Source organism: Petromyzon marinus, chromosome 26, assembly GCF_048934315.1.
Source record: "Petromyzon marinus isolate PM22_M1 ecotype Great Lakes invasive population chromosome 26, UKy_Petmar_22M1.pri1.0, whole genome shotgun sequence".
Classification (NCBI taxonomy): domain Eukaryota; kingdom Metazoa; phylum Chordata; class Hyperoartia; order Petromyzontiformes; family Petromyzontidae; genus Petromyzon; species Petromyzon marinus.
Genome location: NC_133692.1, coordinates 12,684,657 through 12,711,156, shown reverse-complemented (window position 1 = coordinate 12,711,156; position 26,500 = coordinate 12,684,657). Strand labels below are relative to the sequence as shown.

Genomic DNA, 26,500 nt, shown 5'->3' with positions numbered 1-26,500 from the left:
GTCCAGGCGGTGGCGCTCATTCGTGGCGAGCGATGATGAGAGAGCTCCCCCGTGTTGGTGCTGTAGGGGGTGCGTGGTGTCTGTCTTTCCGGGTTTTACTGTATGCTTGTGTGTGTGCGCGAAGCTTTTGTTTTCACGTAAGTGTATGCGTTTTTTGTGTGTTCATGCGAGTGTCACGAGTTTGTGTGCGTGTGCGTATGTGTGAGTGAGTTTGTGAGTGTTTTCATAGCAATGTGTGCGTTGTTCTTGACTTTGTGAGCCGTGTGGGGCTGCTGGAGTCGGGGAGAGCTTCGCTAAAGAGGCCCTCGCTGCTACTGCGGCTGTCGTCCGGTTTCGGTTTGGGCCCTGCAACTTCCTCCTGCAAGCGCCTCGACCGCCCGGGAGGGGAGGGCATTGGCGGGCAACCTCTCAACCCCGCAGCGGCCCTCCACACCTCCACCACTCCGACCATCTTCTCTCTCTCGTCTCGACCACTCCGACCATCTTCTCTCTCTCACCTCGACCACTCCGACCATCTTCTCTCTCTCATCTCGACCACTCCGACCATCTTCTCTCTCTCACCTCGACCACTCCGGCATCGTCTCTCTCTCACCTCGACCACTCCGGCATCGTCTCGCCGAGACACCTCGGGCCAGGTGAGGACCCCAGCACGCGAGGACCCAGGGCAACAAGTCGCCCTGGTGACTGTGACTCGCCTCAAGCCTGTCACCCGCTACAAGTCGCCCTGGTGACTCGCCTCAAGCCTGTCACCCGCAACAAGTCGCCCTGGTGACTCGCCTCAAGCCTGTCACCCGCAACAAGTCGCCCTGGTGACTGTGACTCGCCTCAACCCTGTCACCCGCAACAAGTCGCTCTGGTGACTCGCCTCAAGCCTGTCACCCGCAACAAGTCGCCCTGGTGACTGTGACTCGCCTCAAGCCTGTCACCCGCAACAAGTCGCCCTGGTGACTGTGACTCGCCTCAAGCCTGTCACCCGCAACAAGTCGTCCTGGTGACTGTGACTCGCCTCAAGCCTGTCACCCGCAACAAGTCGCCCTGGTGACTGTGACTCGCCTCAAGCCTGTCACCCGCAACAAGTCGTCCTGGTGACTGTGACTCGCCTCAAGCCTGTCACCCGCAACAAGTCGCCCTGGTGACTGTGACTCGCCTCAAGCCTGTCACCCGCAACAAGTCGTCCTGGTGACTGTGACTCGCCTCAAGCCTGTCACCCGCAACAAGTCGCCCTGTTGACTCGCCTCAAGCCTGTCACCCGCAACAAGTCGTCCTGGTGACTGTGACTCGCCTCAACTCTGTCGCCTGAACCCGCAACAAGTCGCCCTGATATTGAGCTCGCCACGACACCGCCCGCCATGGCCTCGAGGTTGAAGCAGCTGGGCGAGGAGTTGACGTGCGTCGTGTGCATGGAGGAGTTCGCGGAACCCGTCACGCTCGGCTGCGGCCACAACTTCTGCCAGGGCTGCATCGAGCGCTGCTGGGAGGCCGAGGAGGGCGCCGGCGCGCCGCCGTCGTGCCCGCAGTGCCGCCGACGTTTCGCGGCGCGTCCCTTGCTGCAGAAGAACACCGTGCTCGCCAACGTGGTGAAGCAGCTGTCGCTGCGGGATTGCCTCGATGACGAACCCCTGCCAATGTTGCACCACAACCAGCAGCAGCAGAAACCGCAGCAGCAGCAGCAATGCGCCCTGTGCCTTCCGCAAATGCGCGCGGCCGTGAAGTCGTGCTTCACCTGCGACCTCTCCTTCTGCGCCGAGCACTCGCTGCCCCACTCGACGGCCGCCTACGGCCACCACAAGGTGGTGGAGCCCGCCGTGAACGTGGCGGCGAGGAAGTGCTCCGAGCACGGCGAGAGGCTGCGCTACGTGTGCCGCGAGGACGGCGCCCTCGTCTGCGTCGACTGCACCACGGTGGGCGCGCACAGGAACCACGCGGCGGTGAGGGTGGAGCGGGAGGACCCCGTGCTCAAGGTGAGACGGAGAGAGAGGTTGGTGGTCGTGGTGATCGGGTGGTGATGGTTGTTTGTGGTGGTGGTGATGATGGTGGATGGTGTTGGTGGTGGGTGGGTGGTTTGTTGAATGGGCAGTTGGTTGGTAGTGGTGGTGGTAGTGGTGGTTGGTGGCCTGGCGTAGTGCTGGCCACCCCACCCCCTCGTGTGCCGTGCCGGTCTTCATATGTACACGCTAAAGGCACTTGTCCCAACGGTCTGTTAAGGCTACACGGGGGATCTTTGTCTTTGGTAGTGGTGGTTGGTGGTGGAGCGCACGGAGAAAGATTGCGGTTGGAACTCCGCCAGGCGAGAGCAGTAGATAGAGCCTGTCGCTGGGATGTCATTGAGTTGAGTGACATTCATCCGTCACTCAAACGTCACTTTGCACCTCCAATGAGCAGGGTTTGGCTACGTGCGGTGCGAAAGAAGTTCAACATGAACGTACATTCATCATCACTCTTATGTACGTATGTTGCACTTCATTCGCACCGTCTGTGGCCCAACCATGGCCCCGTGCGCTGTTGTTTGAAGGCGCAGACAGCCCTGGCCACTCGCTGGCCAGGGCTGGGGGAAGACGCCTCCCACTTGCTGGAGCTAATTCGAGCAGCTGGCCAGGCAAAGGTCCCATCAATTCACGTAAGCATTGTACAGGCCGGTCCAGATGTATCGTGACCCACCGTTGAATTCTCTCAACTTACTTTTTTTAAAGTAAGGTTTATTTAAAACAAAAATGAATATGCAAAGGAAAATTATTGTTAGGGGTCCAATTAATTGGGGGTCACAAGACCCATCTGGACCACCTTGTGCACTTGTATCGCGTTGGTTTGTACTGGCCAGGGGATTTTTACTTCTCCCGAGTCTCTTTGTAGCCCTCACAGAGCCACTCGATTGCCTCTGACACCGCGCACATTCCTCCCAGTGGGAGCGAAGGCACCGGCCTGGCGCTCCGCAGGTGAGGCCTCTTCACCCGAGGCCTCCCCCGCACCTCGCCGATGAGAACGGTGGCTACGGACGCTTGCGAAATAAGTTCAACGCACTGTGTACATATCTTGGGTGGAGCAGAAAAACAAGTTGCGCCGTCTTAACCATTTGCGAATTTGACTTTTTTACCGTTCGGGTGGTGTAATCGCACACAACAGGAACAAGCCGATTGCTCACTGAACATTTCTTACAAAGTTTTAGACACCTAAGATAAATTTTCCTGCTGAATCCTAGCAAGCGCCAGGGACACGTATCTCACCAACGCCGGCGGTCGTGTGTGTTGAGTCAACGGATGGAGGCTGGGTGACACTGCCACAAAGACAAAGATCCCCCGTTTAGGCTACACAGGCTGTTGGGGCAAGTGCTGTTAAGCGAGCACCTATCAAGGCCGGAACAGTACACGAGGGGGTGTTTGGCCAGCACCATGCCCGACCGCCTTTGTATCGCCAGTGGCGATATTTAAACACTGCACCAGGTACTCATTTGAGGCTGAGTCGACCTTGGAGAAGCCCAGGACCTGTTCAGATAATCTTCACTGGTGTTGGCCATGAGCGTGAATATGAACCCGGGTCGCCAGGTTCATAGCACAGCGCGCTAACTGCTACAATACCGCTGATGTTAAATACCTCGCCTGGTATGCAGGAGGTTATGGGTTTGATCCTGACCCTGAAGAAAGTATATTTGGAGTTTGATTGTTCTCCCTGTAGTCGTGTGGATTTTTCTCCGGGCCCTCTGGTTTTTCCTTCCACATTTATAACCATGCGATTAGAATATTTGGCTGCTATAAATGTCCATATGACCCACTTCATTGAGCTATAATTTTTTCATAGCCAGGTTTCTTTTGAAAAAGAGCTGTACAACTCAGTGGCCCTTACCTCGTAAGATAAAAATGGTTTTGTTTTTAGTAAATGCATACGTATATGCATCTACAATCTGCCTTCAAGACATTGCCTGCACTGATAAGCTGTGGGTGAATACGGGACACACATGCGACTCGACATAACCCTAAATAAATCCTCCGCAGGCTGTTTTCACCCCCACCCCACCGGGTCAGAGCGGTGGGGGTCACGTAATGAGAACGGAGCATTCAATCCCCCCATTCCTTGTGGCCATTGCTTCCCGCTTTCGCAGACTCGCTTGCCGGGAGCACAGCGCCGTTCTCAGCGCATCTACTGCGCTGGCGATTGCAACGGTTGTTATCGCCTCCCGCACTCACGGTGGAAAGCAGCGTGTCCAGCCATATCCCACCGCGGTGTGAAACTGCAGCCGCCCCCGTGGCATCACGGGGCCTGCTGCAGCCGCCCCCGTGGCATCACGGCGGTGGCTGCAGCCGGCCCCGTGGCATACCGAGGCCTTTTGAACATCCAAAATAGTGCAGCTATAAACTAAACATTTTCTTTTATTTTAACAGGTAAGGCCCATTAAGCTATATAGGGTCCGTCCATAAATGACGTCACGCACCCGGGGGGGGGGGGGGTCAGACATTTGTGACGATGTGTGACGAGAGGGGGGGGTTTGAGAAATGTGACGTCACATCAATATGCGCAACTTGAAATAAATATAGACAACACGTTCTACTTAATTAAATAGACTTTTTAATAAATGTTTCTCCTACATCAGAGTGCAGCGCCACATTAAATACGCACTACAATGACAATAGTTTAAAGCGATTTGACACATGTTTTATTTCTTTTTGGGGGGGGGGCAGAGCTTTGTGACGTCATATTTGAGGGGGGGGTCTGACTTTTTGTGACGCCGTGTGACGAGGGGGGGGTCAAAAATCGTCCAAAATCGCGTGACGTCATTTATGGACGGCGCCATAGCTCTTTTTCAGAAGTGACCTGGCAATTCAAAATGATAGCACAATGAAATGGATTATCAAGTGGAAATTTATAGCAGCCCAGAAACTCTGAAACATGTTATGTTGATTGTAAATATGGAGGGAAAAACTGGAGGACCCGGAGAAAAATCCACATGACCACGGGCAAGGAAAAAACGCAAACGCCAAATATACAGCAGGCGTCAGGGTCGGGATCAAACCCACGACCTCTTGTATACCAGGCGAGGTAGTTAACATCTCCTAGCCACCATGCTGCCGCCTGCTTCTTAGTGGAAGGCAGTGAGCTGGGCAGCGCCCCATCTCCATTGGCAGTCCCTCTGACCCGGTAGTCGGAACTCCGCAGCATTGGTGGCATGGACCGGTTTTAATAACTATCTCGATTCACTGTTCCGCAAAGTGGTATTCTACTTCATCCTCGCAGCAGCGGCTTTTGGCTAAGCTATTGAACAAAGACGGTCGCCGCATCGCTGCCCTTTCAGATGCGCTTCTGCGGCCATCTGTAACGCTCTTCCTTCCGATATTAGGAAGCCACTGGAGCTATGCACCTTTAAGTCATCTAGATTAAAAACGAATTTCTTTAGAACTGATTTTAATGTTTCGTTTGTTATCCTTCCCCCGCACCTCGGATTAGCACGGTTGGCTACGTACGGTGCAAAAGAAATTAAACATACATAGGCTGAGTTGACTCCTGCCACAGCACAAGCATCTGGCCAAATGCAGTCTGGTTCTCCCTCAACACCGCGTGTTGTTTTCATAATGCCATTTGGATATAACGCGATGAATGTATCGGGATTTTTTTATATATACAGTGATGGAAAAAAGTATTTGATCCCCTGCTGATTTTGTACGTTTGCCCACTAAGAAAGAAATGATCAGTCTATAATTTTAATGGTAGGTTTATTTGAACACTGAGAGACAGAATAGTTATAAATTGATTTGCATTTTAATGAGGGAAATAAGTATTTGACCCCCTCTCAATCAGAAAGATTTCTGGCTCCCAGGTGTGTTTTATACAGGTAACGAGCTGAGATTAGGAGCACACTCTTAAAGGGAGTGCTCCTAATCTCAGCTTGTTTCCTGTGTAGAGGAGTAAAATGGGGACGTGACGTCATGTGTGCCGTCCAGTGCGATGACGTCACGGAACGTGGCATCATGCATGCTGGGCGGCTCGATGACGTCATGTCTCCTCTAGTATTTAAGGGGGACCCCGTGACGAAAGCGGGGTCACTGTGGGAACGGGTAGAGTGAGAAGGGTGGAGAGGGAACCAGGGGTAGAGAGGGATCGACGAGAGTCAGGAGTGAAGCCGGTGGTAGCTGTAGGAGGTGCTGCTCTTCCCGGTCGGTGGGGTTGGCAAGTTCCCCCATCCGACTCGAGGGAGAGAGACCAGAGCTAGCCAAGCTGGACCAGGACTTAGTGTAGGACCCCTAACCCCTGGGAAGTTGTCACACCCTTTGTGTTATTGTAATATACTTAATAAACCTTTGGCGAAAGCCCTTACCTTCAAGCCGTCTCAGAGTCGTCGTCGGGAACTCAACACCTGTATAAAAGGCACCTGTCCACAGAAGCAATCAATCAGATTCCAAACTTTCCACCATGGCCAAGACCAAAGAGATCTCCAAGGATGTCAGGGACAAGATTGTAGACCTACACAAGGCTGGAATGGGCTACAAGACCATTGCTAAGCAGCTTGGTGAGAAGATGACAACAGTTGGTGCGATTATTCGCAAATGTAAGAAACACAAAAGAACTGTCAATCTCCCTCGGCCTGGGGCTCCATGCAAGATCTCACCTCGTGGGGTTGCAATTATCATGAGAACGATGAGGAATCAGCCCAGAACTACACGGGAGGATCTTGTCAATGATCTCAAGGCAGCTGGGACCATAGTCACCAAGAAAACAATTGGTAACACACTACGCCATGAAGGACTGAAATCCTGCAGCGCCCGCAAGGTCCCCCTGCTCAAGAAAGCACATATACATGCCCGTCTGAAGTTTGCCAATGAACATCTGAATGATTCAGAGGACAACTGGGTGAAAGTGTTGTGGTCAGATGAGACCAAAATGGAGCTCTTTGGCATCAACTCAACCTGCTGTGTTTGGAGGAGGAATACTGCCTATGACCCCAAGAACACCATCCCCACCATCAAACATGGAGGTGGAAACATTATGCTTTGGGGGTGTTTTTCTTCTAATGGGACAGGACAACTTGACCGCATCAAAGAGACGATGGACGGGGCCATGTACCATCAAATCTTGGGTGAGAACCTCCTTCCCTCAGCCAGGGCATTGAAAATGGGTTATGGATGGGTATTCCAGCATGACAAAGACCCAAAACACACGGCCAAGGCAACAATGGAGTGGCTCAAGAAGAAGCACATTAAGGTCCTGGAGTGGCCTAGCCAGTCTCCAGACCTTAATCCCATAGAAAATCTGTGGAGGGAGCTGAAGGTTCGAGTTGCCAAACGTCAGCCTCGAAACCTTAATGACTTGGAGAAGATCTGCAAAGAGGAGTGGGACAAAATCCCTCCTGAGATGTGTGCAAACCTGGTGGCCAACTACAAGAAACGTCTGACCTCTGTGATTGCCAACAAGGGTTTTGTCACCAAGTACTAAGTCATGTTTTGCAGAGGGGTCAAATACTTATTTCCCTCCTTAAAATGCAAATCAATTTATAACATTTTTAACATGCGTTTTTCTGGATTTTTGTTGTTGTTATTCTGTCTCTCACTGTTCAAAGAAACCTACCATTAAAATTATAGACTGATCATTTCTTTGTCAGTGGGCAAACGTACAAAATCAACAGGAGTTCAAATACTTTTTTCCCTCACTGTATATAACGCCAATGAGAATTGGATATAACGCTATTAAGTGAATGGAACGATGTCGCACGGGTAGGAATAAGCAGTCGTACGGCTGCCTCGGCGTAGCATCACACAAAGCATTGGGATGCTGCTGGATGCTTCTAGATGCTACCCATGCGCCTCAGTCTTTGTTCGGGTTGCGTATGCATCTCACGTGTTATCACAGACTGTTGAATTACCTTGTATTATATATTGTTTATTATTATTATTTTTTCTTCCATAACACGGTGTTCTTCAGGAATGCATCTTGCACCACGTTATAGGAGAATGGACCGTAATAATAATAACATCGTCGTCATCATAATCCCAATAAAAACGTGTGTGGTGCAGCAATTGTAGGGTGGTTCACGTACTGCACTCTCCCTTCCTCCCTACTCATCCCCTCCCTTCCTCACCACCCACACACTCATTAGTTCAGCCCACCGGTGTGTTGGAGAGTAAATCCACAACATTTACAATTTCAGTACCATGGCGTTTCCCTGGTAATTACAACCAGTCACCATAATTCCGGTGGCCGGTTAACAACACATTTATATTTAACGCGATCTAACCCAAAACATCTTTATTATGAATAATATTGGTCGCAAAAGGCTACGTGTCGAAACTTACCTACCTTCATTTTGCATCACACCCCCCGTGGACCGTCCCGGACCACCGGTGGTGCAAGAACCACGCTCTGAAAACCGCTGCCCTCTAGCTTATTGCCATCGCCAGTGAGGATTTTATATGATGGTATTTACGGTTCACACGTGGCAAAATTGGTGCACCCTGTCTGTGTGTATCCATGCTGCTGGTTTCAGGATGTAACCGCTGCTCATATTCGTCGTTCGCTGAAATGTAAAATGGTGCAGGTTCTGTGTCGTCACCCCCCACTGTCAATCGTCGCTATCTTCATTTTGCGGCTCATGGTGACCCCCGTGATCGTTCCGCGCACTCGGACAGCGAGATTTGGACTTTCGCAGCTTCGCAGTCAGGGGTCCATCGGCCCGGATCTTGCTACCGCTGTATGTTCGAGGCTCTTTAAACACATTTAACAAGTTCAGGAGAAAATGGGAGACAGTATTTTTTAATCGGACTTGGAATCTATGAATATTGCGTACTCGTGATAACCTAGGGTTATAAAAGTTGGCGCATTTATAAATGTACTTACTTACACATGGCATGTTTATACTCAAGAGTTCAGTTGTAAAACAGCTGGATGGCTCAGCGGTTGAGAGAGCTGAAACGTGCGTTTAGAGAATTTGGGTGCGAAAACTTCCACCTGATAAGCTGCTTCGTTGAGCTGTCATTTGTGGCCAGGTCACTTCTAAAAAGGAGCTGTGTAGCTCAGCGGGCCTTACCTGGTAAAATAACTTGCAGTTTAAATCCTGATTGATGCTATACTGGGCCCATTGTCCTACGTTATGGCACTCTCCTGCCATAACGTAGATGAGCAAGTCAGCCTCAACTGTCTGTTGTGTTATTTTTTTTACGGTTCTTTTCGTTTGAGGAGACGCGAGTGTGTGGCGCGCACTTAAACACCCGTCGTGTGAGCTCGCTCGGCCTCCCGCACCTGCAGCTTTGCCCTCGATTCACCCGCCCAGCCAGGAGCCTGCCGAGGAGCCATCTGTCTGCGATTTGAAGTTAGAAGTACGGTAATTAGACGTATTATAATGGTTCAAAATAACGGCTTGTCAGGATGTTATTATTTTAACATGTTGCTTGTGCTAATTGGCCGTTTGTATGATCACCAAGCTGTCTTTGTTGATGTTGTTTTTTTTTGTCTCCCCATAGAAATCTGCCTGTAAATGGGTAATTTACTTCCTTCATCGCATTAATTGGGGAATGTGAAGATTTCTCGATGCAACACATATACTAAATAAAAACATTGGAGAAACACTTTAGGTGACTGTTTCATTGCAGAAATATATATCTATATATTTAACGAATATAATTTGTCCCACGCAGAGTTGCATATTTTGCCCATCAAGCGATACGTTTGAGATCCCAACAACGTTTGTTAAATTGAGAGCAGAGTAAAAGCCCGCAGACGCTGTGTGTCCTGGGCTGTCAAGACAGCCGTCTGAGGCCTTGGGAATGATAAGAAAGCTAAGATCACAGTTATGTGTTTACACTAAAAGTTAACTTTTTTATTTTAATATGCAAGGCCCACTGAGCTCTATAGCTCTTTTTCAGAAGCAACCTGGCGATCACAAATTATAGCGCAACGAATTGGCTTACCAAGTGGAAATGTATAGCAGACAAATACTCTAAACGCATGTTAATGCTAAATGTGGAGGGAAAAACCGGAAAAACCGGAGGACCCAGAGAAAAATCCACGTAACCACGGGGAGAACATGCACACTCCAAATATACAGCAGGCATCAGGGTCGGGATGAAACCCGCGACCTCCTGTATACCAGGCAAGGTAGTTAACATCTCGCCACTGATGCCACTTGCATACGTACAAATACAACGTCGAAGCAGTGCCATTGCCCTGGAGTGCTTTGGGAAATAACCTGTCTGTGATTTTTAAGTATTTATTTTCCCCCTTCTCATTAACGAGGCTTACAATCGCGTTAAATAGCTGTGGGACGCAGCCGATGAATGCTGTTGAGGTTGTGTCTTTTGTTTGAGAGGCAAAACACCGGTTGGGTTGACCAGCTGCCGTCCCGCACGTGGAGATGCATTCAACATGGCGGAATTTGGATGGGCAATAGGAAATGGGTCCACCACTGGGTCCACCACTGTTTTTTTAAAAATCACATGAGTTGGTCCACAAGGAGGTGGCAGATGGGGGCGTGCCACCACCACCACCGCCTGCAATGGGGATTCTCTGTGTTTGTACCGGCGTTCGGTGCACCGGCATTCATTGTGACGGCTGCAACGCAGTCTTTGTCAAAACACAGCACAGAAAAAAAGTGCCTCTCACCAGCAGCGTCCGTTCGGCGAACTCTCTTCGTACGTCACAATGCCCAGCTTGATTAATGTGCAGCCCATAGCTTATATCTGGCCTGCTTTTGCATCATTGCCCTGGCTGATATCGGCAGAGCAGCCTGCCACGGTGCCACGCGAGTTCTTATACATCCATCAATATAATAATAATTATAATGCCTTATATCAATGTATAAATCTCTATCATGTCACTGCTGGATATAGGTCATGGGGGTGGTTTGACCAGACTTCACGCTGGCTTGAAGTCTGTAAAGTTGGGGCTGAAGGAATATTCGGGTTGGTGAAGAGGGGGGTGGGGGTCCAGGATCAGGTTCAGAAGCCACTCGCCACTGATGTTAGCCGTGGCTGGGTTCATAGCGGCAACTATCTAAACGCTGCACCCAACCAACAGTTTACGACTGCGATTTAGCATATGTATGTTGAACTTCTTTCGCACCATAAGTAGCCAACCACGCTCATCGGAGGTGCGATGGAAGGACAACAAATTAAACACAAAATGCAGTTCTAAATAAATGAGTTTGTCAATCTAGATGATTTTAAAGTGCATAGCTCTCAATGGCTTCCTAATATCGGAAGGAAGAACGTTCCAGACAGCCGCAGAAGCGCATCTGCAAGTGCCGCGCGATGATGCGGCGACCGTCTTTGTTCGGTGTTCAGCCAAAAGCTGCCGCCGCTGGTGTGAGGATGACCGGAGTTCGCGTGATGATGGTTTATGCTCCTTGACGAAATCTCTGTCCAACCTTTATTTTCAGAAAGCTCTTATGGACAAGCTGAACGCTTTGCAGCGTAAAATGAAAGCAGTAAGGGACAACAAGCTGGAATTTTCGGCCAGAGACCGTGACATGAAGGTAATCGCTCTCCTTTCAAACTTTTCTCAGCCACGAATACACCCCACCTTTCCGACAGATGAAACCCGGGCATATTTTTTATTTATTTTTAGAGCGCCTTAGCTCAAGGCGCTTTTACGAAGAGTGATTGAAAAAAAATACGATTTTTGTAATTTATCAGGTAAGGCCAACAAGTGATAGCTCAACGAAGTGGTTTATCACGTGGAAATTTATAGCAGCCCAAATACTGTAAATGCATGTTGATTCTAAATGTGGAGGGAAAAACCGGAGGACCTGGTGAAAAATCAACGCGACCAAGGGGCGGTGCAAGGGGCCGAGGAATGAGTGACTGCAACAGAGGGCACACGTGGGGTCACGATAGGATTAGAGGGGAGGGACAGGATGGAGTGGGAGGGGCGAGGAGAGGCGAATGGTCTGTCAAATCTGTGCAGTAAAACTGCGATTACGTTGAACAAGATACCAGTATGATAATTGTTTTTTTACCCTTTTATCTGCAACGAAAATTACACCTTTTTTACAAGGAGTCATGTTTGCATTGACCACAATACCTGCGGTCGGAATGCAAACAAAAAACATAACTCTGATAATGTATGCACTGTCCTTCAAGGACAGTGCCTCATAGTATTATGGTCAATTCAAACATGACTCCTTGTAAAAAAGGTGTCATTTTTGTTGCCAGATAAAAGGGTAAAAAATCAATTAGCATATTTTGCTACTGGAAAAGGAGGTTCCAATGGTGAAGATACCAGTAGCAGATGTCGCTACAAAATAAATTCCTGCTGCACAAACGCCAAACCCTGGACTGTACTGGGTTGCACGCTGATATAGGTGGCAAGCCCTACACAGCTGCCATCATTGCAGATGAGTTGTTACTCTCCATAATAAAGTATTTTTTTTGGGTTAGATCACATACATATAAATGTGTCGTTAAACCTCCAACCACCCGACGCAGTAAATTTTGTAAGGTTTGTCACTTAAGCAAAACGGGCCAGTTAGCTGATATCTTGATTTGACGCTTTCGTGACTGCAGGCATCCATACTCTTTGGTTCTTTCGGTAAAGTCACGTAGGTAGAAAAATAATAGATCACGACGTTTCGATCGCAACACAAGCAATCGTCATGAGGTGGGACAACCACAAAAAGAAAAAATCTGCTGAAGTAGGCGAGAGATCTGCCGTGGCACGAGGTTATATAGGCCTCGGTAGTAGGGGGGAGAGAGGAGGTGGGGGGAGATTGACAGTGGACCCCCGCAGCAGCACCCGGGTCACTGGAGTAAAGTTGACCACCGCGGCAGCACTGGAGAGGTCGGCTGCAGGGGGGGAAAGAGAAGGGGGGGGGGAGGCGGGGCAGAAAGTGGACCCCGCAGTAGACTGATGTCTCCATCCTACCTGCCCATGTCAGCTGTTATTTCCGACTCTCTGTGTGTCTTTCTATCTCTGTGCTGCCCTGCTCCCCCCCCCTTCTCTCTCCCCCCCTGCAGCCGACCTCTCCAGTGCTGCCGCGGTGGCCCACTTTACTCCTGTGACCCGGGTGCTGCTCCTTCCCCCCCACCCCCTTCTCTCTCCCTCCCTACTGCCGAGGCCTACTATATAGTCTCGTGCCATGGCAGATCTCTCGCCTACTTCAGCAGCTTTTTCTTGCTGTGGTTGTCCCACCTGATGACGATTGCTTGTGTTGCGATCGAAACGTAGTGATCTATTATTTTTCTACCGACGTGATTTTACCGAAATAATCAAAGAGTTAGCTGATAGTTCAGCACACTGGTGTTGGAGAATAAACCCACTACAATATTTCAAATTCAAATACCGTGACGTTTCGCACGGTTGTGTATTGGATAGTGTTTAGGGAATCGGTCTAATTTTCAGTGATAGGGTAGTTATAACTGAACAATAATACCGACTAACATCAATATTTAATATATATAATTATTTCACTTGGTTGGTGAGTAGGCCATGCAGCTCCAGTTTTCTGATGTTTAATATAAACTTAGGTGACTACCCTGTTACTGACAGCGGTAGTTTATCCATCGAAATGGATAAACACTGCGTGTGCTTTATTCTGATCGATCCCGACCCTGACGCCTGCTTCATGTTTGTAGTTTGTGTGTCTCTCTCTCCCCGTGCTCGCGAGGATTTTTCTCCGTGTCCTCCGGTTTTTCCCTCCACATTTAGAATCAACATCACGCATTTTTGAATATTTGGCTGCTATAAATTTCCAAGTGATGTTGATAGGCCACTTTGTTGAGCTGTTATTTGTGATAGCCAGGTCGCTTCTGAAAAAGAGCTATACAGCTCAGTGGGGTCTTACATGGTAAAATAAAAATAGTAAAAATAATCGTTACCTCTGACAGAGGGAGCAACGCTCGATCTCCTCAACACTTGCCCTGCAATGATCACGCCTCGGGGGGCCGTGGCCCCCCTATCGCGCTGCGTCGTGGAATTTATTTTAAAAAATGATTCACTGTGTAAACACAACTACAGTGACAAAGTTATTTATTTTGCATGAAGCCATTATTGCTATAAATGTTTTTATTGTATCCCATAAATAAATCTGACATTTGTAATATATTGCCTTTTAAATTGTTCTAAATAAATAAATAAAGGTGATTTAAGTGATGGCATGTCTTGTGTGAGACAGTATAGCCTGAAGGTCTTTTTAAACGTATATTTTCTTTTATATTTGTCTTTTTCTCAAATAATTCAATTTATCAGCGTTGCAGCCTCCTTTGTTAAGTTCTTCAATCAGTTCTTGGAATTCAATTCCATTGGTTGCAATAACGGCTGCGTCATCGGAAAATCCAGACCTGGTTAATAATACTTTTACCTGCCATTTACGTTTCTGCCTTGATGATGGTTCCCGCTCGGGCATTGCTGACTTGGGTCGAAAGCGCTCAACACGCGTGCTTTCATTGAGAATCCAGTTCGACCACGGGGTAGCTAAAACCTGGATTCAAACCCTGCGGCTCTTGGTGTGACCAGCTCGCTGCTCTAACCCCCTGACCCGTTCAGCCACCTCAACCATAATGTGTACGTTGAACTTCCGTCGCACCGTAGCCAGCCGCTCTAATCGGAGGTGCCGGGGGGGGGGGGGGGTGAGAAGGGACATTCGTCGTTCGTAATGACTCCCCTACACACGCCCGCCACTCGGTCTTCTCCTGTGACAGACTGCTTTCACGGCCCACGCGAGCAAGGTGGAAGGGAGGCAGAAGGACATGAAGGCTTTCCTCGAGGGAGAGGCGAATGCTGCAAAGCAGGCGCTGAGCGGCGAGCAAGCCAAGGCGCTGCAGAAGACCAAGCAGGACGCCGACCGCTTGGACGCACGCCTCGCCGAGATCCAGGCGCTGGAGGCTGCCGCGCGCCAGCTGCTGCAGACGACGGACAGCTTGTCGTTCGTGCAGGTGAGAGGACGCCCTGTGCAGCAGCAGCAACATAGGTGTGCAGATGCGGGGAGAGAGAGAGATCCCCAACAATTGCCCGTCGTCTACTCCACGAGGGGGCCTACGCTAGCGACGCACCGTAGTCAGCGTCTCGATGTTTTTGCTAATCGATCCTGGTTTTGCTTATCCACTGCTGAGGCCGGCGTTAACCCTTCTCCCGTGTTCGAGACGACCGAAAGTTGCAGGGTTGGTGAGTGTCCCGTTCACTGCTGGATCTCGGGAACGCGCGAGCAGTTCGGCGTTAATTTTATTAAGAGAGGCGTAGTAGCGCTCTTTTGTTTTTAACGACGTTGTTAGTCACCGCAAAGAACCGGAGTGACACGACCGCCGCACTCTGCTACAGTGAGGGAAAAAAGTATTTGATCCCCTGCTGATTTTGTACGTTTTCCCACTGACAAAGAAATGATCAGTCTATAATTTTAATGGTAGGTTTCTTTGAACAGTGAGAGACAGAATGACAACAACAAAAAATCCAGAAAAACGCGTGTCAAAAATGTTATAAATTGATTTGCATTTTAATGAGGGAAATAAGTATTTGACCCCTTTGCAAAACATGACTTAGTACTTGGTGGCAAAACCCTTTTTGGCAATCACAGAGATCAGACGTTTCTTGTAGTTGGCCACCAGATTTGCACACATCTCAGGGGGGATTTTGTCCCACTCCTCTTTGCAGATCTTCTCCAAGTCATTAAGGTTTCGAGGCTGACGTTTGGCAACTCGAACCTTCAGCTCCCTCCACAGATTTTCTATGGAATTAAGGTCTGGAGACTGGCTAGGCCACTCCAGGACCTTAATGTGCTTCTTCTTGAGCCACTCCTTTGTTGCCTTGGCCGTGTGTTTTGGGTCATTGTCATGCTGGAATACCCATCCATGACCCATTTTCAATGCCCTGGCTGACGGAAGGAGGTTCTCCCCCAAGAGTTGACGGTACATGGCCCTGTCCATCGTCCCTTTGATGCGGTGAAGTTGTCCTGTCCCCTTAGCAGAAAAACACCCCCAAAGCATAAGATTTCCACCGCCATGTTTGACGGTGGGGATGGTGTTCTTGGGGTCATAGGCAGCATTCCTCCTCCTCCTCCAAGCACGGCGAGTTGAGTTGATGCTAAAGAGCTCAATTTTGGTCTCATCTGACCACAACACTTTCACCCAGTTGTCCTCTGAATCATTCAGATGTTCATTGGCAAACTTCAGACGGGCATGTATATGTGCTTTCTTGAGCAGGGGGACCTTGCGGGCGCTGCAGGATTTCAGTCTTTCACGGCGTAGTGTGTTACCAATTGTTTTCTTGGTGACTATGGTCCAAGCTGCCTTGAGATCATAGGCAAGATCCTCCCGTGTAGTTCTGGGCTGATTCCTCAACATTCTCATGATCATTGCAACTCCACGAGGTGAGGTCTTGCATGGAGCCCCAGGCCGAGGGAGATTGACAGTTCTTTTTTGTTTCTTCCATTTGCGAATAATCGCACCAACTGTTGTCACCTTCTCATCAAGCTGCTTGGCAATGGTCTTGTAGCCCATTCGAGCCTTGTGTAGGTCTACAATCTTGTCCCTGACATCCTTGGAGAGCTCTTTGGTCTTGGCCATGGTGGAGAGTTTGAAATCTGATTGATTGATTGCTTATGTGGACAGTTGTCTTTTATACAGGTAGCAAGCTGAGATTAGGAGCACTCCCTTTAAGAGTGCTCCTAATCTCAGCTCGTTACCTGTATAAAAGACACCTGGGAGCCAGAAATCTTTCTGATTGAGAGGGGGTCAAATACTTATTTCCCTCATTAAAATGCAAATCAATTTATAACATTTTTGACATGCGTTTTTCTGGATTTTCTTGTTGTTATTCTGTCTCTCACTGTTCAAATAAACCTACCATTAAATTATAGACTGATCATTTCGTTGTCAGTGGGCAAAGGTACAAAATCAGCAGGGATCACATACTCTTTTCCCTCACTGTATAGCCAGCGCCAAAACTGCCACACACCCCTCCCGCATGGCCTTGTGGGAGCCTCAGTACAGATAAAGTTATTTTATTTTATTTTTTCTTCTCATTTGTGCGTCAATCGGAACGGGAAAGGGTTAAGAAGCCTCTAGTGTTGTGATCCATAAGTTCCCATTATCTCCCTGCCTCACTGCCTCACTCCTCCGACCTGCGAAACGTCTCCTGCCATCATCCGCCACATCCTTGCACCAAGCTGCTGCTCAGACCCTCATCCGTGGCTTTCTTCACATCCCGAATCGATGACCGCAACTCTCACTATAATGGAGGTTTTTTTTTTGGGTTGGATCGCGTAAATATAAAAATGTAAATGTGTCGTTAAACCCGCCACCACCCATCACAGACAATTAGTAAGGTTTGTCATGTGAACAAAACGTGCCAATTAGTTAACTAGTTCATTACTCACCGGTTGTGTGTTGGAAAGTAAACCCACAACAACCCACCTCCAACACACCGGTGTGCTGAACTAGTAACTAATTAGCATGTTTTTGTTAACATGGCCTTATAATTGTCTGTGTCGGGTGGTGGCGGGTTTAACGACAGATCTATATGTGAGCTAATCAAAAAAGACCTCTTATGGATAATATTGGTCGCGAAAGCCTACTACTACGTGGTAAACTGCACACACTCTCCTCTGCAGCCTCCTCAAATCCCTCATTTCCTAACCCTAGAAGATACAAAATGTCACGGCTTAGACTTCCCACTTCAACCCATAAACCAGGGACCACATCACTCCAGTGCTTCAATCCCTCCACTGGCTTCCAATGCTTATCCCGGATCAACTTTGAAATCACATTACCATCCTCAAGACTTGGCCCCTTCCCCTCCCATATCACTCTACTCCCCCTCCGCACCAGCCAAGGTTTTCTGTCAAAGCCTTCCCCCCCTCCCCACCCAATGAAATTTTACTGAGTGGGAGGTCGCTCATTCTCCTCCGCTGACCCCGCAGTCTGAAATTCCCTTCCCCCCCAGCCATCTGTGCTGTCAACTCCATGCCCCTGTTCAGGTCCAGGCTCATAGACCTTCCCCTTCCTTTACCCTTTCCGTGAAATAAATATGACCACCGATTCCCTACACCATCTGGAGATGCGGTCGCATTGCGACACCAATAGGAATCTAAATTTGTGCAACTTGTTTTGTCAAGGCATGGCCGATATGGCCACCTGATGCACAAATGGCGCATCGGAAGATTAAGCGGCCTGCAAATGGTGCGGCCACGAATCCCAAACCGTGGACTGCATTGGAAATAATCAGCCGCTCTCGTCACTCCTTTTTAGGAGGAACGGACGAGATCCACTCTTGCTTCTGAACAGACAATTGAGTGTATAATTAATCTGAAAATGACATTTAATCTGTTGCTATTAATCCATACGAAAAAAGATTTACTTTATATCACATGATACTATAACCAACGTGATGCATTACATTTGATTGAACAATGCATTTTGTGTGTTATAATTAATTATCTAAATGTCTTTGTTTTTTTTAGGAATATCCAATACATTCTGAAAGGTAATTATTTCACATTTTCTCACTAATTGTGCCATGTGTGTGTGTTTTTGAGGGAAGAACAAGTGACACAGTGGTTAGCGCACTGCGATAAGACCCTGGTGACCCGAGTTTGAGTCCGACCCGTGGCTAACGTCAGCTGCTCTGGGTGATGTCTAAACCGATCCTTGTCCCCTCCTTGCACCACAACGTGCCGACCGGCATGAAGTACGGTTAAACAACTCGCCCGATTAAAAATGTTCGCGAGGTGGCCCTTCATCCAGCAGTGGATGGACGAGGGGCTGTGAATGATCCACGTTTCACCTTCACACAAAGACAGATCCCCTGTATAGCCTTAACAGAATGTTGGGGCGAGTGCCTTTAGCAAACACCTATCAAGGCCGGCACGGCACACGAGGGAGTGGGTGGCCAGCACCACGCCCAGCCGCCTTCGTCTCCCTAGTATCGATGTTTACACACCGCACCGGGCACTGATTTGAGACTGAGTTGACCTAGGGGGGCCTAGGACCGGTTCAGATAATCGTTAAACGATCCACCAGGAGCGATAGACAGAGCTAAATGACTGCGCGTGTGTGCGCGTGTGTGCGCGTGTGTGCGTGTGTGTGCGTGCATGCGCGTTTGCCCGTGCGGGTTGTGGTGCAGGATTGACGCGGCGCTGGCGCAGATCCCAGACAAGGTGGAGCCTCCTGCCCTGGATGAGCACGGCATCACGGAGCACTTGGCGTGGCTGGACAGCGTTTTCACGCAGATAGACAAGATGCAAAAGATGAGAAATCTCTACCCATGGAGGATGTTCAGTACGTATGAGGGACGTGCAGTTCGCAACTTGAAGTGGCTGTGCGTTTAAAAATATTTTTAAGCTTTCAGCAGTGGTGTTTGGGGGATCCTTGCCACCGTTGAATTCCCTGTGCCCCCGTACTGTGAGATGATTTCCTCAAGTGGTTTTCAACCTTTTGTGGCTACAGCACCCCTTGTTGAATTTAGTTTCAACCGAGTAGCCTCTTGCCTGTCCTAACATGGTTCTGAGAAATAAATGTATGAATAATGATCATAAATATTTTAACCAATTATCTATTTTGTAATGCCATCCTAACTAGCTGGCAACTGCAAGCGAATAAAAAAGAAATTCAACGCATGCTCTGCATGCGTGTGACGTCATTTATTCGCTCTTGCTGGTTACTCTTGGAAACCACATTGTTTACGATCGATGAGTTTAGAAAGGTCTTTTATATCGTTCTAGGTTACTATACGGATTAAAATATTATCATAGTTATTTTATATTGGTAGATTCATACATGATGATGATTCACCAAAGACTCTCACGTACAATATAATTTCACACGTTTATAAATCACCTCACGTAACCCCCCCTGGGACATTGCCACGTCAACCCCCCAGGGGGTCCGCATCCCCTCCCCTCCCACTTGAGAACCACCAGGTGTAAACCGAACTTAAAACCCTTGGCTTTATTTGTTTTTTTCCGCAGACAAGCGCAATCTGGTGATGGACATCAGCACGGCGCATCCCAACCTGCTGATTTCCAAAGACTGCCACATGGCCACGTACTCGGAGGAAGCGCAGGACTACCCGGACAACGCCCAGCGGTTCGAGTGCGTCCTCCAGGTGCTCTGCACGGAGAGCTTCTCGTCGGGCCAGCACTACTGGGAGGTGTACGTGAAGTGTGGCACTCAGTGGGAGGTGGGCGTCGCCTACGGCTCCATCGGCAGGAAGCGGCACAACGAGAGGAACGTGCTGGGTAACAATTCCGTGTCCTGGTGCTTCTCGCTGGCCAACGGCGAGTTTTCCGGCTGGCACAACGGCAACAAAGCGGTCGTGGACGTTCGCCAGCCGCTCGAGGTTCTGGGTGTGCACCTCGACTACGAGGCCGGCACGGTCACGTTTTATAATGCGCAGTCGATGGCGCTGCTCCACTCGTTCACGGGCAGCTTCGCGCAGCCCCTGTACCCCGCCTTCGGCGTCTACCCTGCCTCGTCGCTTGCCCTCTGTGATTTTGGGCTCCTCTTCTAAAAGTCACGAGGATGATAAAAACATTTTTGGTAACGGTCGCTCTCAACAGCTGCACGGCGGGGCAGACCTCGCTTAGCGCTCTGCACCCGCTTTCCTGGAGGAGGGAGCACTCGTCGACTCGGTGCTAAAAGCAGGGGGCCCTCGAACCGTTATGCGTACGGGGGGGGGGGGAACGCGTTCCCGACACACCGGTGTTATTTCTTTCGTATGAGCAATATATATATACACACGAGGGGCTTCATTGGTCTATCGGTAACATCTCTAATAATAATGTAGACGATAAATGTTATTTCGTGAAAATAATATTACAACATCATCCATGAAGTATTATATACTGTACTCAAGACTGCATTCCAGTATACTACTACATGGCGGTGGTGGGGGAAGTCAAAGCGCTCCCAATCTGGGTCATTCTCAGAGAAGTGCTCCAGGAGACCTCCGCGGTCTTAGCGATGCCCTCGGTCTAAATTAGGGGTCACCAAACTACGGCCCGCAGGCCGGATCCGGCCCGCGACGTCAGTCCATCAGGCCCGCCGACGGTACTTGAATTTGGTTGATAAAACGTATGGAACACGAGATGTTGTGATACAATTTAAATTTAAATATGTTTAGAATACTAGGAGATGTTCATGCGTGCGGAGACCTCCTGACTGCTATGTTCCTTAAATTTACTATTTTAAATTTTAAATTATTGTATCTAGATTTTCTTGTTTATTGTAATATTTGCTTATTTCGCACCATCCCAAGTACTTCCCCGGCTCGTGGTAGCTCTGCCTACGCCCTTACGTTACCATGGTTTCCATGGCAACACACACAAACACGCATCTTTCCCGCCCCCAGATTTTCCAGCTGTCAACACAGGTCCGACGCTCCAGAAATATTTATTATGCGGCCCGTGCTCGTCATTCTTTCAGTTATCTGGCCCACTGTGAAAAAAAGTTTGGTGACCCCTGGTCTAAATGTCTGCGGTGAGGTTTCTTTTAGGAGGAACCTGAAACTCTGATTCCTGGTCTTGTGAGTTCTCATCTGGCTAAACAAACCGATTTTTTGTTGTTTTTTTTTCACGTAATCATGACCACAAGTTGTGATAATCGAATCACGGGGGGGGCGGGGTTGGGTGGTGGTGGTGCTGATTGGCTCAGAGCCATGCGTCGCTCTCATTGGCTGAGCTAATGATGGGGGCGGGGGGACGTATTCTCGGACGACCCCGCTGAACCATTCTCGCTCGAAAAGCGCTTTGTAGATTCGTTTAGTTTATTTTTTTTTATTTTCATACAACACTTTATCAAGTACAAATAGAGCTCTGTAACGAATCGTCGTTCTATGGGGGGACGTGCTAAGCGAGGTCTTCCCGCATGTTACTGTGATTGTGAATATAACCCCGGTGTGTGTTTACTACAATGAGACCAATTCATCGGCGCCAAAAATGGAATCGAATCTGAATTTTAACCGAGATTACTCATTTTGAAACCAAATCCAACTGAAACTTTTTCTCATGACATTTTTTTATTCAGAGGGCACTGCCCACATTCTGAAGTATGGCCAAACATTCCAAAAGTATGGCCAAACATTATAAAAGTATGGACAAACATTCTTAAAGTATGGCCAAACATAAAAGTATGCCCAAACATTATAAAAGTATGGCCAAACATTCTAAAAGTATGGCCACACATTCTATAGTATGGCCAAACATTTTATATAATGGCCAAACATTGTAAAAGCACAGGTCAAACATTGTTAAAGTATTGCCAAAGATTGTAAAATGATGGCCAAACATTGTAAAGTATGGCCAGACATTCTAAAGTAAGGCCTAACATGGCTAAGCAGCAGATATGGTGTGGGTATGACTTTGTCAAAGGTCTGGATTGACAAAGCTGTGCATAATTCATTATTATTCAAACGATGGGGTATTCATATTTATGCGATCTAACACAAAAAAAACTTTTATTCGTGAATACCATTTGGTCGCGAAAGCCTACGACTACTTCTACGTGTAAAAATTTGCGTGATGGCTTTGTTGTGGGGGGGGGGGTACATTTTTTTGGCCCAAAACAATGCAGAAAGCCTCAAGGTCACAGCAGTTGGCAAATTAGTAAATATTTCTCTGAAACAGATTTCGTGCTGAACTTCAAACAAACGTGGGCTGATACAGAATTATTTTGCAGCCAATGCACACACATTTGGCTTTCAGACACTGGGTTCACCACAGGCGCTCATCGGTTTTTTTTTTGTAATCATTAAACATCAACATTTACACAACCAAGAAGATAACGCCTCATGTGCAGGATTAAAAGCATTGATTTTTTTTTCCAGACATTCACGTGTGTGTATGTTGAACTTCTTTCGCACCGTAGTTAGCCAACCGTGCTAATTAGAGGTGCGGGGCAAGGATAAACTAAACACAAAAAGCAGTTCTCAAGAAATTAGTTTTCAATATAGATTATTTAAAAGTGCATATGTACTCATTCTCAGAGGGCACTCTGTGGGTGGGACTGTGTGTCCCCCTCTTGCTTGATTGAAACTATGAATAATGTTGAATTGGGCCGTAATTACATAACATATAAGTAATTCATGTAAAGTGAAGGACAGATTAATATGACCATGGTTCAGTGCATCGAGTTTGTGTAACTTCACCATTTGCGTGGCAACATTTTTCTGAATAGCTTGTGCCAATATTCACGTTTAATCTTGGTCAGCATTTTGTCTCTCCAACAAGAAAGGAACTACCAGGACTTAAAAATGTATGTTTTTTTTATTTTCTTCAAATGGATGTATGTCAATCACATCATCGATCTTGGACAAAAAAATTTAAATGCTTTATTCACAATGAAGTGATGGGGACAGGGTGATGGGTGCGATAATCTGCGTGCTTTCATTTTTTTATTTAAATGTCCCAATCCGACGGTGCATTACCAAACTTATTTTGTTTGCAAAGTATTTTTTGTTCAATGTGCACAATGCTTGCATCGTGTTTCGTTCGACATTGCAACTTTCCACGTGGCTCTTCTTCTTCATAGCAAATTTGCTGTGCGTGTGGTTTGCAACGGTAACGCGTCACGGTGTGAAGGAGAAAAATACGGCAGTGCAGAGAGAGATAAGGGAGTGAGAGCGAGAGAGAGATGGGGTGGGGGAGTTTCAGAATTGGAATCCGAATACGTAGTTATACTGGAGGAATCTGATGAGCTATAAAGCTCTTCTTCACAGATGTCTAGTAGGGGCACGTGGTAAAAACGTTACAACAACAAACAATACAAAAATATGATAGGAGTGCAAGGTACAAGAAAGGTAAACAAGTCACCCCAACACATACAAATAAAACTAAACCATCCCCTTCCTAGCAGGCAAAGCCCACTGAGGTATTAACTTATTTTTCAGAAGCAACCTGTCCACAAATCATAGCTCAACAAAGTGGCTTATTACGTGGAAATTTATAGCAGCAAAATCTAAATAATTTCAATGCATATTTCTAAAAGGGGAGGGAAAAACCGGAGCCTGGGCAGAGAGCATTACAAGTGTGGGTGGCGAGATGTTAACTACCTCGCCTGGTATAAAGGAGATTGTGGGTTAGATCCAAACCCTGATGCCTGCTCTATATTTGGAGTTTGCTTGTCTCTGCCCGTGATCGTATTAATTTTGTATCCGGGTCGTCCGGTTTTTCCCTCCACATTTAGAATCAACATCACGCAATTATAGTATTTGGCTGCTATAAATGTCCACGTGATAAGACACTTGTTTGAGCTATCATTTGTGATAGCCAGGTCGCATCTGAAAAAGAGCTACATGGCTCCGACCAAATGTAAGGACCTGGTAAAATAAAATAAAGCGTTTAACAAACACCCTGATAATTTGAGGTGCGGGGGGACGGGACAAATTAAAAACAAAAACACTTCGAAAGAATGAGCTTTCAACCTAGAGTTTTCAATCGAGAAGGGAATTAGTTTTCAACATGTGGGTACAAACGGGCATTCAGCTTGCCACTACCTGGTAAAATAAAAATAGTAAGCATAGTAGGGTGGATGCTGAGAGTATGTGTAGGAGGAAGAGTGGGCGATTAAAAGAGCCCAGTGGCCAGGCAGACTAAGTGAAGGGTTCACGATCGTGCTCCAGCGTTTGGATGTGGAGTTCCATGTTCGGCGTTTCGCATCACACAGACAGCAGTTGACGGTGCACGTTATCCTTTTTTACGGAGCTTTCCTTTGGCGTGGGTCAAATAAATCCACAATACGCTGAGAGAGACGTTTGCGAGTTCGTCACCACGATCGTTGCAGCGGTCGTTTGCATGTGCGTCACAGTGCCGATGTTGGACGCAGCACATTCGCGGTATGGCTCAATACAGGGTGGCCCAAAAGTCAGGACACAGGGTTATTTCACTTTTTAACAAAGGCATTAAAAAGATTGTTTATCTTCAAGTTAACACTTTACCTGTTATATTCATGGTTTTTTCGGTAAAGTCACGTTGAAGGGAAACAATAAAATAATAAAATATAAAAAAAACAACGGCCGTTGGTTTTCACACCTGATGATGACTGCTTGTGTTGCAGTCGAAACGTCGTGAGAATTTGATTGTTTTATATATATTTTATTATTTAATTTTTTCCCTTCAACGTTACTTTACCGAAAGAACCAAGAATATGAATCACTGCAGTCACGAAAGCTTTAAATCAAAACTTTACCTGTTATCCTACTCGAATTGTAAATGTGGGTTTACTGAACCAGTAACTAATTGGCATGTTTTCTTTACGTGAAAAACCTTACCAATTGGCTGTGGCAGGTGGTGGCGCGTTTAACGACACAGTTACGCGATCTAACCCAAAAAAAAACTATTTTTGAATGAGAGAAAATCCACCGGAGCTATGTACCTTTAAATAATCTAGATTGAGAGACTTCCTCAGGAGTCTTGAACTAATTTCTTTGGAACTGATTTTTGTGTTTAGATTTAAACGTGCATACAGCTCCAGTGGCTTCCTAATATTGGAAGGAAGAGCATTCCAGACGGCTGCAGAAGCGCATCTGAAAGCGTGTGATGCGGTGACCACCATCTTTGTTTAATGGCTAAGCCAAAAGCCGCGTGATGGTTTATGCTCCTTGATGAGAACAGCATGGTGCTGTGGGTTCACTTGTGGCAAGCACTTTGTGTGTAATGAATGCAATGTATTCGTTCGGCAACCGGAAATAACCTACCAAGTTAAACAGAACCAATTAGATGGATTGTATTTTCCACATACAGTTTAAGATAAGGTAGGCATCGGTATCAGAATTCAGAGCCGATGATCGTGCTGAGGACAAGTTCTGTTTGACAATCATTATTCTGTCATTATTACAGCAAACAGTCCGTTCTCCTACAACGCGGAGGTAGTTATCAAAGTGATGTCCTACTCAAATGAGCATTGAACCCAGAGCCGGTGGTGGAAAATCCACATTCCCATGACAGGGTTGAGTCTGTCCATTGGACAACCACTGTTGACTTTCCTACAAACCAGTACCGATTTATCTACCCTGGAGTGGTGATGAGATGAATCAGCTCCCCAGGGATTGAACTTGCAACCTTCCGATTGCGAGACATCTCGCTCTACCGCCTACAGCACCGTAGTTGTGAGGGGGAGGCAATTTGAGTTTATTAATATTACAACAAATCTTTTTGTCACAGCATGATTAAATAGAAGCATACAACGGGAGGCCCATGTAGCCTAAACAGACTTTTGGGGCAAGTGCTGTTTTCGAGCACCTATGAAGCCCGGCCGCCTTTGTCTCCCCAGTGGCGATGTTTACACACTGCACCCGGTACTCATTTGAAGCTGAATCAACCTAGGGTAGGTCCAGGACCAGTTCAGATATTCGTCACTGGTGTTAGCCAGTCACCGCTACACTACCGCTCCCCCCCACACACACACTAGCTGTGGACTGGCTTTGGCAGAATACTGGCTGCGGCAGACAGCGTCTACAATAAATGTCAATCAAGTCGATTATTTAAAAACTCGCCTTTTGCCCACCCAAGGACGGGTGTATTGCAGTTAATCTGAAACTTGCAAGTGAAAAGCATACCACGACGTGATTTTCATTGCATTCATTCGTGTGCAATTTGTAAGGCCGC

General features: G+C 47.6%; 1 protein-coding gene across 1 annotated transcript; it reads left to right on the top strand.

Moving 5' to 3' along the window:
- LOC116946280 (E3 ubiquitin/ISG15 ligase TRIM25-like) lies at positions 1–24,641 on the top strand. The gene is made up of 6 exons (XM_032961326.2): positions 1–1,961; positions 11,351–11,446; positions 14,610–14,843; positions 18,362–18,384; positions 19,024–19,178; positions 19,868–24,641. Exons 1-6 carry the CDS (start codon positions 1,350–1,352, stop codon positions 20,407–20,409), a joined length of 1,662 nt encoding a protein of 553 aa, XP_032817217.2. The 5' UTR covers positions 1–1,349; the 3' UTR covers positions 20,410–24,641.
- The last annotated feature ends 1,859 nt before the right edge of the window (positions 24,642–26,500 follow it).